This window comes from Leptinotarsa decemlineata, unplaced genomic scaffold, assembly GCF_025532065.1.
Source record: "Leptinotarsa decemlineata unplaced genomic scaffold, Ldec_3_MD MMD2_tig00001393_RagTag_RagTag, whole genome shotgun sequence".
In the NCBI taxonomy this organism is placed as follows: Eukaryota; Metazoa; Arthropoda; class Insecta; order Coleoptera; family Chrysomelidae; genus Leptinotarsa; species Leptinotarsa decemlineata.
Genome location: NW_027412562.1, coordinates 5,344,022 through 5,362,993, shown reverse-complemented (window position 1 = coordinate 5,362,993; position 18,972 = coordinate 5,344,022). Strand labels below are relative to the sequence as shown.

At 43.9% G+C, this 18,972-nt stretch overlaps 1 protein-coding gene across 2 annotated transcripts in view; it reads right to left on the bottom strand.

Annotated features, from left to right (window-relative positions):
• The window catches only part of LOC111512764 (major royal jelly protein 9), a 44,333-nt gene that overhangs the window by 9,202 nt on the left and 16,159 nt on the right, over window positions 1-18,972 (bottom strand). For both annotated transcript variants that reach the window (XM_074175882.1, XM_023168916.2), the window contains 4 exons: window positions 16,875-17,065; window positions 16,407-16,502; window positions 12,640-12,877; window positions 461-645 (listed from right to left, as the gene is read on the bottom strand). In XM_074175882.1, coding sequence (XP_074031983.1) covers window positions 461-645; window positions 12,640-12,877; window positions 16,407-16,502; window positions 16,875-17,065 — 710 coding nt within the window. The remainder of the gene's footprint in view (window positions 1-460; window positions 646-12,639; window positions 12,878-16,406; window positions 16,503-16,874; window positions 17,066-18,972) is intronic.

Below are 18,972 nucleotides of genomic sequence, written 5' to 3'. Positions count from 1 at the left end.
CAAAGTTTTATATTGTCGATTGATTGATGCAAATCATCTACACTTTTCAAAAGAGCTGTTGTGCAGCTGTGATACAAAAAAAGGCACTGCTAGATGACAAGAAAGAACGGAATTCCAAATGAAGACAACAGGGGAAAAACTATGTGAGTGGTCAATTACATCAATAGTTATGGAAATTCAAGATGAGCAGAAAACTGGCTTATGAATGAGTTGATGGAAAGAAGTCCTTCAAGAAAAATGAGCGAGAGAAGCGTCAGGTCAAGGATATTACTAAGCAATGTATTGGACAAATCAATCTAGTCGATGAAAAATGAGCAGGCCAATAAATATTGATGCCTCATTCATTTTTTCCAGTAACAATCATTCATCAACTAGAAGAAATTATATTCTTGCGGAGATTCATTAAAAATGATTTCAATGAAAATCTATATTCAGATGGGATATGATTGTTAAATCTTACATTGAATATTTCTGGGGATGATTCCGGATTCTCGCTGAAACGAGTTTGGTTTCTGAGATACGAAGTGTACACCCAGTTTTCAGTTGAGCTGGACATCGCATGATAGAACAGTTTCCTATCTCCTCCTAGTGAAGCAGGTGATAAACTCATTCCCAGCACACCATCCATCAAATCAAAACTGTCACCTGGAAATCATATGCTAATGAAGTTAAAAACATTGAAGTAATTTCAATCAGTAATGTAATAATAATAATAATAATAATAATAATAATAATAATAATAATAATAATAATAATAATGATAATAAATAAGCAGGGATGGCCACTAACACCCTTGGCCTTTGGTGAGTTGCGACACCACTTACCCGAGCAACTGGTGCAAAACCGGACCGGCAGCCCAGGCGCACCCGGGAAGGAGAACTCTATTCTTCCTCCGGTGCCGGCCGTGGGTCCACAGGGCTAACCACCCGGTGGACCCAACACTTGGTTCCCAATAATCAAGGAAGGGGCCCCCACAATCGACCCGCTCGGAGGGGTCAGAGGCAAGGTGGTGGGGCCCAAAACGATGATTTGCCTACTGATGACAACCCTGGCAATGAAAACGGACGTTTTGAGTGGACGCATGAACTAAGAGATAGCCTTATGCATTGCTACGAGAGTAGTGAGCCCGCGCGAAGAGGGTACATGGCGAGATTGCATGCTCTGTGGTGTGAAACACATCCGGAGCATGCCGCCTTTTCCGCCCAAAACCTTAGGGATTACGTATCCTATCTTCGGCGGCAGGGCTATATAGCTCCTTTCCAGCCTGCTAACGAAGTGGTGGAAGTGGCAGTTCTACCACCCGTTGGCACGGCTGGGGAGGAGACCAGCACCATACCACCAATGGAGACGACAATCAGAACACGCAGGGCGCTCCACAGGATCAAGCCCCTGAAGCCACAAGAACTGGCTCGTTTGGATGCGGAGGTTCATAGTGTTCTAACAGAAGAGGCTGACATCTGGCAAATCAACACCGCCGTGTATAACGTCGTTCAATCGCTTTCCGAATCGGAAGGACGAAATCCCGGCCTTGCGGTTCGGAAGATTGAACGGCGTGTACACAAGATGGAGGCTAAAATCACGTCGGCGAGACAACACGCGTCTCGTATCCAATGTGTGATGGATTACAGGGCAGCCAACAGGCCTTTCACGCCCGCAGTGCGGCGAATAGCCGCCAATCTACGACGTATCCATCACACTTTGAGCCAAGGCGTGCTGCTGACCACCAAACAGCACTGCCTTGATAGGATACGAATGCTAGTGGCTGCTAAGAAGTCACTAGTGAGGCGAGCGAGAAGTATCGCGGAAAATCTTAGGTTCCGCGAGAAACCTTCTCGCTTATTCCAAGAGCCTCCACGTGTTGTGGATAATCCGCCGACCGCTGATCAGGTGGAATCCTTCTGGAAGGATATCTATGAACACCCGCAGCCACTCAACTTAGACACTCCAGCCCTAGCGCAGTTCGAAGCTTTCAACAGAGAGCTTCGACAGCCTGAGCCCAATGAACTGCGCAACCCGATAACCCCGGATGACGTTCGAAGGGCCCTCGTTGGTTCCAAGAACTTTGCTGCTCCAGGCCCAGATGGGCTGAACACTTATTGGTGGAAAAAACTACCAAGTACCCACCACCATCTGGCCAGAGTTTTCAACTCATGGCTCGATGGAGAGCAGCCGATTCCGGATTGGTTTGTCGAGGGGCGGACCGTTCTTATCCCCAAAAGCGGAGATTTGTCGATTCCTAAGAATTACAGACCGATAACATGCTTGAATTCGTGTTATAAGTTGTTTACAAGCATCTTATACACACGAATACTCACCGCAGTTGACCGAGTGTTCGAACGGATATATGAGCAGAGAGGGTCGAAGAGAGGAGTCGCTGGATGTAAAGAGAACCTGCTCATCGATAGATGTGTAACGCAGGACTCGATACAATATAAGCGTAACCTCTCTATGGCCTGGATCGATTACCGTAAGGCATTTGATACAATTTCGCATGAGCTCATCTTGCATTTGCTCAGATGCCTTGCGGTACCCGACAACATAGTGAGATGCATTGAACAACTGACACCACTTTGGCGAACTCGCTTCACCATAACATCTGGTCAAGCAAGAGTTCAAACAGGGTGGGTCACTTTCAGAAGGGGTGTATTTCAGGGTGATTCCCTCAGCCCCCTTCTATTCTGCATCTCACTATTGCCATTATCCGTTGCGCTCAGAAAGACTCGAGGGTATAACTGTGGCACCCCCGGAAACCGGAGGCACAAGGTCACCCATCTGTTTTATATGGATGATCTTAAACTTTATGCCTCTGGAGAGAAGGATCTCTATCAGTCCTTGAGGGTGGTGGAAGAGTACACGCATGCTATCGGTATGAAATTCGGGATAGACAAATGTGCAATGGTTCATCTCAAAAGAGGACGATGCGGGGACTACGGAGAGGATGTGCAGCTCGTAGATGGAAGCATCCTACACCATCTGGATGCCGGAGAGACGTATACTTACCTCGGGGTGGAACAACGCCACTCACAAGAGGTAACTGCAGTGAAAAACTCTCTCCGCGGCAAGTATCAGCACAAACTTCGACAGATCTGGTCATCGGAACTGTCGGGGAAGAACAAAGTAGCTGCAACAAATATGCTTGCCGTTCCAATCTTACTCTACTCCTTTGGAGTAGTGAAGTGGACTCGGGAGGAGCTGTATCAACTCGACGTAAGGACCCGAAAAATGATGCATCTCTATAGGAGTTTGCATCCCAAATCATCCGTTCCACGGTTGTACTTCCCCCGACAACAGGGAGGTCGTGGACTTTTGAGTTTGGAGTGTCTACATGACAGAATGGTACTGGATACAGCCTGTAAAGTCGTCAGGAGTTCGGATCCCCTTCTCTGCATGGTCCGAGACCATGAGAGAGCAGGAATTGGAGCATTTCTCCTTAGGGCAGCTGCTCGAGCAGCTGATGAACTCGGTATAGTTTTCGACTCTGAACGAGGTGACTACAACTCTGTCACCGAGTTGGAACCCGTTCAGCAAAAAGCTCAGATAAAAGCCGCAGAGATCACCTTACTTCTGCAGAGACACAGGGATAAGCCGATGCATGGGGTCTTCTTCAATAACATTGAAGACCTTGGCTTATCAAAGCGCCTGACGTTCGCTTTTCTCAGGTCGAGTGGGCTGAAGTCGGAAACTGAGGGGTTCATCATGGCTTGCCAGGATGGTGTCTTCAACACCTTAGTCTACCGCAGTCGCGTGATGGGTATAGAGGTTCCTGACACAAGATGCAGGGCCTGCCGCGAGGCGCCCGAGACCCTAATGCACTTGCTATCAGCATGTCCAGCATATGCGGTCTCGGCCTATATCCATCGACATAACGCGGCCCTAAGAGTGCTATATTACCATCTACGGCACTCTTACGGTATTGACGAGACACCGGTGTTGCCCTACGCTCCGGGGGATATTGAATCCGTTGTGGGGAACGAGAAGTGTCGAATTTATTGGAACTATTCGTTCCCCACCCTCAGGCTCATACAAGCTAATAAGCCTGATGTAGTCCTTCTCGACCACCAGACCAAAACGATATTTGTCATGGAGTTTTCAGCTCCTGGCGAGACGAATATCGTCAGAAAAGAGGAGGAAAAACGGATAAAATATCGAGATTTTCTCTTCGAACTCCGCAGACTCTATCCAGATCACTCTGTCAAGATGGTCGTTCTGATTATTGGAGTCCTTGGTGGAATGATGTCTTCTCTACTCTCGAATCTCAAAATCATACCGGCTTGCCGCACTAAGGCAGAAATCTTAGCCGCACAGATGCAGAAGGCTGTCATTCTTGGCTCACTGCGTTTGCTCAGGGCACATGATTCTCGGACCCAATGATCACTTACCTCACGGTGTGGGGAGTGGTCATTGGTTGATTATGCTGGCGCGCCCTCCCGAATGTATCGGGGCTTCGGGGGATAGGGCCTGACCAGCGCACACTACGGTGAAAAAAAAAAAAAAAAAAAAAAAAAAAAAAAAAAAAAAAAAAAAAAAAAAAAAAAAAAAAAAAAATTGATAATAATGATAAGGGATGGCCACTAACACCCTTGGCCTTTGGTGAGTTGCGACACCACTTACCCGAGCAACTGGTGCAAAACCGGACCGGCAGCCCAGGCGCACCCGGGAAGGAGAACTCTATTCTTCCTCCGGTGCCGGCCGTGGGTCCACAGGGCTAACCACCCGGTGGACCCAACACTTGGTTCCCAATAATCAAGGAAGGGGCCCCCACAATCGACCCGCTCGGAGGGGTCAGAGGCAAGGTGGTGGGGCCCAAAACGATGATTTGCCTACTGATGATAACCCTGGCAATGAAAACGGACGTTTTGAGTGGACGCATGAACTAAGAGATAGCCTTATGCATTGCTACGAGAGTAGTGAGCCCGCGCGAAGAGGGTACATGGCGAGATTGCATGCTCTGTGGTGTGAAACACATCCGGAGCATGCCGCCTTTTCCGCCCAAAACCTTAGGGATTACGTATCCTATCTTCGGCGGCAGGGCTATATAGCTCCTTTCCAGCCTGCTAACGAAGTGGTGGAAGTGGCAGTTCTACCACCCGTTGGCACGGCTGGAGAGGAGACCAGCACCATACCACCAATGGAGACGACAATCAGAACACGCAGGGCGCTCCACAGGATTAAGCCCCTGAAGCCACAAGAACTGGCTCGTTTGGATGCGGAGGTTCATAGTGTTCTAACAGAAGAGGCTGACATCTGGCAAATCAACACCGCCGTGTATAACGTCGTCCAATCGCTTTCCGAATCGGAAGGACGAAATCCCGGCCTTGCGGTTCGGAAAATTGAACGGCGTGTACACAAGATGGAGGCTAAAATCACGTCGGCGAGACAACACGCGTCTCGTATCCAATGTGTGATGGATTACAGGGCAGCCAACAGGCCTTTCACGCCCGCAGTGCGGCGAATAGCCGCCAATCTACGACGTATCCATCACACTTTGAGCCAAGGCGTGCTGCTGACCACCAAACAGCACTGCCTTGATAGGATACGAATGCTAGTGGCTGCTAAGAAGTCACTAGTGAGGCGAGCGAGAAGTATCGCGGAAAACCTTAGGTTCCGCGAGAAACCTTCTCGCTTATTCCAAGAGCCTCCACGTGTTGTGGATAATCCGCCGACCGCTGATCAGGTGGAATCCTTCTGGAAGGATATCTATGAACACCCGCAGCCACTCAACTTAGACACTCCAGCCCTAGCGCAGTTCGAAGCTTTCAACAGAGAGCTTCGACAGCCTGAGCCCAATGAACTGCGCAACCCGATAACCCCGGATGATGTTCGAAGGGCCCTCGTTGGTTCCAAGAACTTTGCTGCTCCAGGCCCAGATGGGCTGAACACTTATTGGTGGAAAAAACTACCAAGTACCCACCACCATCTGGCCAGAGTTTTCAACTCATGGCTCGATGGAGAGCAGCCGATTCCGGATTGGTTTGTCGAGGGGCGGACCGTTCTTATCCCCAAAAGCGGAGATTTGTCGATTCCTAAGAATTACAGACCGATAACATGCTTGAATTCGTGTTATAAGTTGTTTACAAGCATCTTATACACACGAATACTCACCGCAGTTGACCGAGTGTTCGGACGGATATATGAGCAGAGAGGGTCGAAGAGAGGAGTCGCTGGATGTAAAGAGAACCTGCTCATCGATAGATGTGTAACGCAGGACTCGATACAATATAAGCGTAACCTCTCTATGGCCTGGATCGATTACCGTAAGGCATTTGATACAATTTCGCATGAGCTCATCTTGCATTTGCTCAGATGCCTTGCGGTACCCGACAGCATAGTGAGATGCATTGAACAACTGACACCACTTTGGCGAACTCGCTTCACCATAACATCTGGTCAAGCAAGAGTTCAAACAAGGTGGGTCTCTTTCAGAAGGGGTGTATTTCAGGGTGATTCCCTCAGCCCCCTTCTATTCTGCATCTTTCTATTGCCATTATCCGTTGCGCTCAGAAAGACTCGAGGATATAACTGTGGCACCCCCGGAAACCGGAGGCACAAGGTCACCCATCTGTTTTATATGGATGATCTTAAACTTTATGCCTCTGGAGAGAAGGATCTCTATCAGTCCTTGAGGGTGGTGGAAGAGTACACGCATGCTATCGGTATGAAATTCGGGATAGACAAATGTGCAATGGTTCATCTCAAAAGAGGACGATGCGGGGACTACGGAGAGGATGTGCAGCTCGTAGATGGAAGCATCCTACACCATCTGGATGCCGGAGAGACGTATACTTACCTCGGGGTGGAACAACGCCACTCACAAGAGGTAACTGCAGTGAAAAACTCTCTCCGCGGCAAGTATCAGCACAAACTTCGACAGATCTGGTCATCGGAACTGTCGGGGAAGAACAAAGTAGCTGCAACAAATATGCTTGCCGTTCCAATCTTACTCCACTCCTTTGGAGTAGTGAAGTGGACTCGGGAGGAGCTGTATCAACTCGACGTAAGGACCCGAAAAATGATGCATCTCTATAGGAGTTTGCATCCCAAATCGTCCGTTCCACGGTTGTACTTCCCCCGACAACAGGGAGGTCGTGGACTTTTGAGATTGGAGTGTCTACATGACAGAATGGTACTGGATACAGCCTGTAAAGTCGTCAGGAGTTCGGATCCCCTTCTCTGCATGGTCCGTGACCATGAGAGAGCAGGAATTGGAGCATTTCTCCTTAGGGCAGCTGCTCGAGCAGCTGATGAACTCGGTATAGTTTTCGACTCTGAACGAGGTGACTACAACTCTGTCACGTTGTTGGAACCCGTTCAGCAAAAAGCTCAGATAAAAGCCGCAGAGATCACCTTACTTCTGCGGAGACACAGGGATAAGCCGATGCATGGGGTCTTCTTCAATAACATTGAAGACCTTGGCTTATCAAAGCGCCTGACGTTCGCTTTTCTCAGGTCGAGTGGGCTGAAGTCGGAAACTGAGGGGTTCATCATGGCTTGCCAGGATGGTGTCTTCAACACCTTAGTCTACCGCAGTCGCGTGATGGGTATAGAGGTTCCTGACACAAGGTGCAGGGCCTGCCGCGAGGCGCCCGAGACCCTAATGCACTTGCTATCAGCATGTCCAGCATATGTGGTCTCGGCCTATATACATCGACATAACGCGGCCCTAAGAGTGCTATATTACCATCTACGGCACGCTTACGGTATTGACGAGACACCGGTGTTGCCCTACGCTCGGGGGATATTGAATCCGTTGTGGGGAACGAGAAGTGCCGAATCTATTGGAACTATTCGTTTCCCACCCTCAGGCTCATACAAGCTAATAAGCCTGCTGTAGTCCTTCTCGACCACCAGACCAAAACGATATTTGTCGTGGAGTTTTCAGCTCCTGGCGAGACGAATATCGTCAGAAAAGAGGAGGAAAAACGGATAAAATATCGAGATTTTCTCTTCGAAGTCCGCAGACTCTATCCAGATCACTCTATCAAGATGGTCGTTCTGATTATTGGAGTCCTTGGTGGAATGATGTCTTCTCTACTCTCAAATCTCAAAATCATACCGGCTTGCCGCACTAAGGCAGAAATCTTAGCCGCACAGATGCAGAAGGCTGTCATTCTTGGCTCACTGCGTTTGCTCAGGGCACATGATTCTCGGACCCAATGATCACTTACCCCACGGTGTGGGGAGTGGTCATTGGTTGATTATGCTGGCGCGCCCTCCCGAATGTATCGGGGCTTCGGGAGATAGGGCCTGACCAGCGCACACTACGGTGAAAAAAAAAAAAAAAAAAAAAAAAAAATAAGGATTCCACCTGATCAGCCGACCGCTGATCAGGTGGAATCCTTCTGGAAGGATATCTATGAACACCCGCAGACACTCAACTTAGACACTCCAGCCCTAGCGCAGTTCGAAGCTTTAAACAGAGAGCTTCGACAGCCTGAGCCCAATGAACTGCGCAACCCGATAACCCCGGATGACGTTCGAAGGGCCCTTATTGGTTCCAAGAACTTTGCTGCTCCAGGCCCAGATGGGCTGAAAACTTATTGGTGGAAAAAACTACCAAGTACCCACCGCTATCTGGCCAGAGTTATCAACTCATGGCTGGATGGAGAGCAGCCGATTCCGGATTGGTTTGTCGGAGGGCGGACCGTTCTCATCCCCGAAAGCGGAGATTTGTCGATTCCTAAGAATTACAGACCGATAACATGCTTGAATTCGTGTTATAAGTTGTTCACAAGCATCTTATACACACGAATACTCACCGCAGTTGACCGAGTGTTCGAACGGATATATAAGCAGAGAGGGTCGAACAGAGGATTCGGTGGATGTAAAGAGAACCTGCTCATCGATAGATGTGTAACGCAGGACTCGATACAATATAAGCGTAACCTCTCTCTGGCCTGGATCGATTACCGTAAGGCAATTGATACGATTTCGCATGAGCTCATCTTGCATTTGCTCAGATGCCTTGCGGTACCCGACAACATAGTGAGATGCATCGAACACCTGATACCACTTTGGCGAACTCGCTTCACCATAACATCTGGTCAAGCAAGAGTCCAAACAGGGTGGGTCACTTTCAGAAGGGGTGTATTTCAGAATGATTTTCTCAGTCCCCTTCTATTCTGCATCTCACTATTGCCATTATCCGTTGCGCTCAGAAATACTCGAGGGTATAACTGTGGCACCCCCGGAAACCGGAGGCACAAGGTCACCCATCTATTTTTTATGGATGATCTTAAACTTCATGCCTGAGGGTGCCTTGAGGGTAGTGGAAGAGTACACGCATGCTATCGGTATGAAATTCGGGATAGACAAATGTGCAATGGTTCATCTCAAAAAAGGACGATGCGGGGACTACGGAGAGGATATGCAGCCCGTAGATGGAAGCATCCTACACCATCTGGATGCCGAAAAGACATATACTTACCTCGAGGTGGATCAACGCCACTCACAAGAGGTAACTGCAGTGAAAAACTATCTTCGCGGCAAGTATCAGCACAAACTTCGACAGATCTGGTCATCGGAACTGTCGGGGAAGAACAAAGTTGCTGCAACAAATATGCTTGCCGTTCCAATCTTACTCTACTCGTTTGGAGTAGTGAAGTGGACTCGGGAGGAGCAGTATCAACTCGACGTTAAGACCCGAAAAATGATGCATCTCTATAGGAGTTTGCATCCCAAATCGTCTGTTCCACGGTTGTACTTCCCTCGACAATAGGGAGGCCGTGGACTTTTGAGTTTGGAGTGTCTACATGACAGAATGGTACTGGATACAGCCTGTAAAGTCATCAGGAGTTCGGATCCCTTTCTCTGCATGGTCCGTGACCATGAGAGAGCAGGAATTGGAGCATTTCTCCTTAGGGCAACTGCCCGAGCAGCTGATAAACTCGGTATAGTTTTCGACTCTGAACTAGGTGACTACAACTCTGTCACCGAGTTGGAACCCGTTCAGCAAAAAGCTCAGATAAAAGCCGCAGAGATCACCTTACTTCTGCGGAGACACAAGGATAAGCCAATGCATGGGTCTTCTTCAATAACATTGGAGACCTTGGCTTATCAAAGCGCCTGACGTTCGCTTTTCTCAGGTCGAGTGGGCTGAAGTCGGAAACTGAGGGGTTCATCATGGCTTGCCATGATGTTGCCTTCAACACCTTAGTCTACCGCAGTCGCGTGATGGGTATAGAGGTTCCTGACACAAGGTGCAGGGCCTGCCGCGAGGCACCCGAGACCCTAATGCACTTGCTATCAGCATGTACAGCATATGCGGTCTCGGCCTATATCCATCGACATAACGTGGCCCTAAGAGTGCTATATTACCATCTACGGCACTCTTACGATATTGACGAGACACCGGAGTTGCCCTACGCTCCAGAGGATATTGAATCCGTTGTGAAGGATGAGAAGTGCCGAATTTATTGGAACTATTCGTTCCCCATCCTCAGGCCCATACAAGCTAATAAGCCTGATGTAGTCTTTCTCGACCACCAGACCAAAACGATATTTGTCATGGAGTTTTCAGCTCCTGGCGAGACGAATATCGTCAGAAAAGAGGAGGAAAAACGGATAAAATATCGAGATTTTCTCTTCGAACTCCGCAAACTCTATCCAGATCACTCTGTCAAGATGGTTGTTCTGATTATGTCCTCTCTACTCTCGAATCTTAAAATCATACCGGCTTGCCGCACTAAGGCAGAAATCTTAGCCGCACAGATGCAGAAGGCTGTCATTCTTGTCTCACTACGCTTGCTCAGGGCACATGATTCTCGGACCCAATGATCACTTACCCCACGGTGTGGGGAGTGGTCATTGGTTGATAATGCTGGCGCGCCCTCCCGAATGTATCGGGGCTTCGGGAGATAGGGCCTGACCGGCGCACACTACGGTGGAAATTTATAATAATATCGTTCATTATGAATAAAAAATACATTTAGACATGAAAGGAAAAGGGTTAGCTGAAGCCTATCTTCCACCTCTCCCATAAATTATACAGTGAGTGTAAGAAAATAATTATAAAAATACTTATTTACTATTATAACAATGACAGAGAAGTGAAAAAATAATAGATCATATATAGTTGCTAATAACTCTTTAATATTCTTAATATTATTTTTATCGATTTAACAATTTCATGACACTATCATATATTAAATTTTAAATATTTTGAATTAGCACTGAGCAGTAAGCATCTGTGATTTTATTTCTATCTTGAATTGATGAATATCATGATTTGAAAGGGGTAAAATTTCATTCAAATAAGAAGGGGCTATATAAGAATATCATCCTTGAAATTTGGAAGTACGGTATATCTAGGTATGTTGAATGAGAATTCTCAAATTGATCATATGTATGTCAGAATGCCTTAATAAACTATATGAATAACTAGGTGTTTTAGTTTTTGAAGCAACTTGAACCAGAAAAATTTTATCAAAACTTGGACTCTGCACCTCGCATTCACCTCCTTCATTTTTAACAAAAATGGTGTGACATGTTCACCATATGGTATACAGCATACGAATCGCATGCAAGCATTTTGTATACGTTGTAACTTCTGCTTGTTATATTGCGGCAAAAAATTGTAATACACCGAACAACAATACTCGATATGGGGGTACATAAGAGTTTTAACTAACTAGAGTTTTATTTCTTCTGTTAACTGATACTTGAATTTATATAGCGATTTGAGTTTGAAGAATGATACTTTGAAAATGTTTGTCACATATTCATGGAAAGACAAAGAGCTATGTATGGTTACCACAAGATGTTAAGCACTGTCTACCCAGTCAATGGCTGCGTTATCGAGAGTAGGCCTAAAGTTACACTGAGTTTCTACTATTTGTCTTTGAGACCCTATGCATAAGGCCAAAGTTTTATTTGGATTGATTTTCAGTCCCTGATTCTCCGAGTATGGGAATGTTTTGTGCAAATCTGTGTTTATATTGGCCACGCAACTTTCTGTATCGGTGTTATGAGAAGACAAATATAACTGTATATCATCTGCGTATAGATGTACTTGACAATGTGATAAGAAAGTGTTATAATCAAAAATAAACACTGAAAACATCAAGGGTTCTAAAGTACTTCCCTGCGATACACCTGAGATTGTTTCTTTTAGGAATGACCATGAGTAATCATCCAGTGTGACCCTCTGAGGTCGGCCTGTGGGATGCTTGACATCCATTTAAGAGAAATGTCATCGAATCCTAATATCAACTTGAGCTTGCTGATGAGTAAATCGAAATTAACTAAATCGAAATCTTTACTTTGATCAAACAGTACTAAAATGGTGACGATTGATTGATCTCTGAATCTCGCAAGATCGTCGATAACTTTCAAGAGGGCAGTCTGTGTTCCGTGTTTTTGTGGAACCCAGACTGCTCGTACGGGAGTATTCGGTTTTCTTCATGAAAAGCCCTTATTTGACAGGAAACATTTTTCTCGAATATTTTAGAGAATGAGGGCAGAATGCTGATAGGGCCTATATCTATCTATAGGCACTCGTGCTTGCGAAACGTCAGGAAAAAAGTATTAGACGACAGCCTTATGAATATAGGATTATTGGATAAAGTTCTTGAATTTGATAACCCGTGCTATTTCTTAAAATCAAGATCCCCCAAAGACGTGTTGATATTGATATCTGCCTACCTTGAATGCTGAATGTACCACAATCAGGATTCGGGTACATGGTCTTATCAGTCACTCTCCAAGAAGTCTGTCGTTGAAGGTCATACACTATAATGGAATATGTTTGACAATCTGCCAAGTAGACGAACGTGTTTTGACAGTGATTTCTCGTGTCTCTTATCTCCACAACTGGTGTGACTAAAATAGAGCGGGATTCTATTTGAGTCGTAGGGATTTCATATCGGTGTAGAAGTTTATTCTGAAAACAAATTTTGTCATCGTGTTGTCATATGAATGGTTAAGGGCTTTAAGTAATTGCGAAGAAATTAATTCAGTGAAAGAAAGGAGGGCTCCAACTCTGAGAGTGTGTTTCTAACAAACTGTTGGGCTGTTTCGAAAGTTTTGTCAGTTTCATTGTCTTGTGTTTTTGTAGCGCTATATCTAAATACATATTTATTTTACTGATACTGATCGATAGAGAATTTTGCATTATTTTTTATTCACTTATTGATGAATGAATGTAATTTTTTCAAGTACAAAATACAAGCACAATATAAAAATCCTTAAATTGCCTCTAAGAGCGGTGCCTTTGCAAAAATAGTGATTCACATTGGGTTTGAATCGCTGGAGATTCATTAATTTGGGAAAACGTTCTCAGGAAGTTTTTTCTACATTAATGCAGTTCTTCAAATGAAAGAGTTTTTGAGCAATGAAGTTCGAGGTGTACTTAGTTGAACCTCAAAATGATGAGCAGCCACAGTCCGTCGCATATTTCTGATATGCACCGCTCTTGGTGGAATCAAATGTGCCAAGTCACTTGAATACTTCCTGTGAAAGTATCTATAGAAGAGAGACAAATCTCCAACTTTTTTTCGATGTTCCAGACTATTCACATTGCCAGTGATGTTCGCGTCTCCAATCAGGCGGATGGCCCTTTTCTGGATGTAATCCAGCAGCTTCAGGGTATGCGTAGGGGTGGAGCTCCACAGATGAGAAAAATACTCCAAAGATCTGATCTGAGCTTTATACAGCATCAAAAGTTGCTGAGGTGTGTACAGTTTTCTGGTTCGGAACAGTGTTCCCAGCTTTTGAGAAGCGGCTTCTGCTATTTCACTTCAACCCCCAACAAACTTATCGAAGGAGAAAGTGGAATTGTCTGACCTGACATTATTATATCCGGTTTAGAGATATTCATCTTTTTGGAGAAAACCGATGCCAGGGTTTTTGTGGCAATGAATTATACCTGGTTATTCTCACCTCGATTCCAAATTACTTGTAGATCCTCATGATCCTCCTGCTGCCGGTGAAGATGTGCATCTGCCGCCGATGTCCTGGAGTCCAAATGGAAGGACGTCGTCGGCAAATCAATATATTGAATTCTTGTTTTTTTCCAATCAGTTGTTTATAAACAATAGAAAGAGGGTTGGAGATAATATAGATCTTTGGAGAATGATAATTTGGAGAATGATAAAAGTATTCGAGAGATATTCGTCGACGGCCACTTGCAGGAAACGTTCTCTCAGGAAGCTGAAGAGCCATACACATAAATGATTCGACATGCCATAACTTCGAAGTTTGTCCAGCAAACCCTCATGCCACACACGGTCAAAGGCCTTAGAAATATGAAGCGCTACAGCTCTTGACTCTCCATATTTCTCGATTGCGTTATTCCAAATATGGGTGACTTACGAAAGAAGGTCGCCTGTTGATCTTTGTTTCCGAAAGTCATATTGATGATGGCTCAAGATGTTTAAGCCTTCCAAATATTTGAGTATAATATGATGGTTTACGGCTGTCTCCATGATTTTTGATATCACTGACAGCAAAGCGACTGGACTATGCCCTTTTAGGGAATAGTCTAAACGCGAGCAATTTTCCACCAAGAAGAAAAAACCCCTTTCTTGTAATACATGTTGAAAAGTCTGCAAAATACTGATGCGAGTCCATTTGCGCATTTTTTAAGTACGATGACGGTTACTTCAACAGGACCAGACGCCTTGTTGATATTGAGGTGTTTCAGAATTCACCTGACTAGATGTTGTCGAAAAGTAATTTCCGGCATTGTGGATTCTAGTGTGGAAATAGTGAGTGGTACTTTTCCCAGAAAATCAACTGTGGAGTGGGACGCAAGTTGTTCTGCTAGTAGATTTGCTTTTTCTATGACTGTTGTTGCAGTTGAACCATCCGCTTGTGTAAGTGGTGGAATTGTGAATTACATACTGTCATTGATGACATGAGCGGATTTAACACATTCGTGACACGAGGTCGGAATTTTATGTATGGATTGAGTGCTTTATCATGTGATGTTATCCAGATTGGTGCTGAAGTGGCAAAAAGACAAGAGTCCTATTCCGAAACAGTTTGTGCCTGAAAGTTAATTTCTTCGCATGATCTACACATCTATGTGAAAAGTTCAATTTGAAATTAATTGCTTTCTCACTTTCTTCGGAAGATTCCCGCATTTTTTGAACCTTAATAGTGTTTCTGTGAGCCTTAAAATGATCTACAATATTTAATGATTCTACAGCCACTCTATCGAGTTTGTAACTGAAAGACACGTCATGTATCTTAGATAATGTGGATGAACGGTAAAGTTTTCTTCCTAACAAAGATACAAGACATGTTTTCATTTTTTTTTTCATTTTTTTTTCATTTTTTTTTTTTTAATTTTTTTAATTTTCCAACATAGTGTTCTATGTAAGGCAGATGATCAAGCAGGTGAAACCGTAATTCGCGGATTTTCGCAACCGCTGAGGTATGAGACGGTGTATTGTTTTGGTAGAACAGGATTTTTTCTTCTGCAAATGTGGCCTTCACCTTGTCAAGTAATGATGCGTAGTAGGCTTCTGTAATGGTTTTACCTTTTGAAGATGATCAATTGAAATAACTCCATGCTTATTCCAAAAAAAGTCGCCATCACTTTCCCAGCCGAAAAAACTGTTTTTCCTTTTTTTTGGAGCTGGTTCCCCCTTTGCAGTCCACTGTTTGGACTCTATTTTTGTTTCAGTCGTATAATGGTGTGTCCAAGTTTCATCTACAGTAATTTATCGACGCCAAAACTCGGATTCACTGCATCTAAACTGCGCCAACACAGCGTTGGGAATGTTCATTCGAACACGTTTTTGGTCTAACGTGAGCAAGCGCGGCACCAATGAGCGGACAGCTTTCTCATGCCCAAATGTTGATTTAATATGTGACAAACACGTTTTTTATAATCTCTGCTATCTCTCTCACTTTGATTCGGCGGTCGTCTAGCACCATTTGATAAACTTTGGCAATGTTGGTGGGTCGGTAGCCAGGCGGTTCGACGTGGGTGCTTTGTTCACTCACTCGAATTGACTGCCGTGTTGGTCGGCGGTTCAAGCCCTAGAATGAACGATCTATTTTCACTTGCTATCGTCCAACCCGTGTTAGGAATCACACGTTAAAACGTAAGACTTTGTTAATCCTCAGCTCGAACGAATTTCGACTTCTGAGGGTTGTCAGATTTTGAATAGATGTTTTCTTCGGTAGTTGCAGTTGAACGTCCCGAACGTTTATCGTTTCCTAAGCTCTTATGGCCACGTTTGAATTTAGTTGCCCAAAATTTCACTGTGGTAAATGATGGTGCGAATCCAAAATGGCTGAAAGTTCGGTGAGTAACAGATGAACAACGAAATTCACCAGCTTTCATTGACTAGTGTTGCAGATCTCTTTCGTATTTTTGTATGAATGTAGTTAAATTCAGGATTTTTAGTTTATTTGGGGGGACCGAAATCTCAAATTTCTGGTAATTTTTATTCACTCACAGTTTTCAAATCAAATGCCAATATTTGAGGTGGGCATATTATTTCATCCAAAAGTCTTCCAGCATCCAGCACCCAGAGTCGTTCACAATCGTCTATCTGAAAATTTAAAGAAATGTCAAGTGTGTCAACTAAAAATCTTGAGAGAATTTCACCATAAAATTACTTTTCTACAGGGTACGCAGCGCCCTCTAGATGGAACATGAAAATTAATACGAAATTATGATTTCACACGTCAAAAAACCCCAGGTACCAAATAACGTGCAAATTACTTTTTGTTTGCCAAAGTTATTTTTAAAAAACGAACAGAATATTTCAACGTACTTTTGTTACACCCTGTATATTGGTATTATGAATGAATTTTTTTATGTACTTGATTGAAACTCTGAAAAGACCAGTTGTTCTCGCCAGTTTTTATTAATCCCTTGCTAGATTAGATATTTTCTGTTATCTTATTGAGCCATAACTTACCATTACTCTAAAAACAGAAATCAATCTGTTAGCCTTGCATCGTTTAGGATTTGTGTGCCATTCCCACGAAGGATATGGTGTGATTATTGGATTGCCATTTCTGTTTTCATTCGAAACTGTGCCCAAACTAGCGGGTACACCTGCTTGAAACCTTGGAATGGTGATGAAGACCCTGGTGGCGCTATTGTCATCTGAAGTAAAATATAATATACAAGTTGAACAAACAAAAAGGGTTGAGGAAACAAAAGTATCAAGTACTGATTTTTTTGTTCTTCATATTCAATATTTCTGTTATTCAAGAATGAAAACTCTTGGAAATGAAAATGTTTTGTAGTTTCGACGATAACATCGATAATATCCAGTAGTGACTGTTTAGACTTTCAAACACATATGTCACCAATATGAATGTGTATCTATTACTTATTGATGTATTTTAAGTTTCAATTTTTCAGCTACCTATTATACGAGGGCGGCTTGAAAATTTTCGACCTCATCATGAAGATAGCAACACTCGTGAATAAAAACTAGTGAATTTCGTTGTTCACCCGTTGATAGTTACTCACCAAGGTTTTAGCTATTTTTTGCACACAGTTGTTATGCAGCAGTCGTTTAGGAGAGTTGATGTGAATGTTTTCATGAAAATGGACAAAATCGAGTATTTGTTTTTGAAGGCAGTACGCCTACGCAAATCGAAGATGAGTTGAATTCTATGGATGGGTACTCTGCAACATCATTTAAGACAGTTGCGTAGCTGAATTTGAACATGGCAGTAAAGATAGGCAGGCGATGAACGTTCAGGACGTCCAAAAACTGCAACTACAAAATTCACTGAATGGTGCTGGATGACCACCGAATTGAAGTGAGGGGATAGCAGAGGTTATGAAGATGTTAAAAAAATGTGTTTGTTATATATTAAATCAACATTGACACATGACAAACAGTGGACTGTAATGGGAGAACCAGCTTCAAAAAAAGCAAAAACTGTTTTTCAACGAGGAATGGGATGGTCATGGAGTTATTTTAATCAATCATCTTCAAAAAATAAAAATCATTACAGGAGCATTACTTGACAAGCTGAAGGCAGAACTTGCGAAAAACCGCCATGCAGAAAAAAATCGTGTTTCACCAAGACAACGCACCGTTTCACACCTCAGCGGTTGCCATAGCAAAAATCCACGAAGAACGGTTACTCACCAGCTCTAGACCCAAGCGACTTCTCTTCTCTAAAAATTGCACTCAGAGGATAGAGATGTTTGTCGAATGAAGAGGCAATCATCTTCGCGAACAATTATTTTGCAGACAAAAACGCCTAGTATTATTTGGACGAGTTTTAGAGATGGAGACTATGTTGAAAAATAAAAAAAATCAGAAGAAATAATAATAATAATTTATTGGAACTATTCGTTTCCCACCCTCAGGCTCATACAAGCTAATAAGCCTGATGTAGTCCTTCTCGACCACCAGAGCAAAACGATATTTGTCGTAGAGTTTTCAGCTCCTAGCGAGACGAATATCGTCAGAAAAGAGGAGGAAAAACGGATAAAATATCGATATTTTTCTCTTCGAACTCCGCAGACTCTATCCAGATCACTCTGTCAAGATGGTTGTTCTGATTATTGGAGTCCTTGGTGGAATGATGTCCTCTCTACTCTCGAATCTTAAAATCATACCGGCTTGCCGCACTAAGGCAGAAATCTTAGCCACACAGATGCAGAAGGCTGTCATTTTTGGCTCACTGCGCTTGCTCAGGGCACATGATTCTCGGACCCAATGATCACTTACCCCACGGTGTGGGGAGTGGTCATTGGCCAGCGCACACTACGGTGAAAAAAAGTGGTCATTTAACAATGATATAGGAAACGTCAAGTAAAAAAAATATGTAGATGTGTAACATAGAGATTACAGTACATTGATTACAATTATTTGGAAGTATACTCAAAATACTTATTGATAGAATATAAACATTCCTCTAAAAGGTATTCTTTAACTTTCCGTTCGAAAGTAGACATTGATAGGAAACTCTTTATATCTGAAGGTAGACAATTGAATAGCTTGGAGTCTACTAGAGAGGGTGATTTTTGAAACAATCTAGTACGAT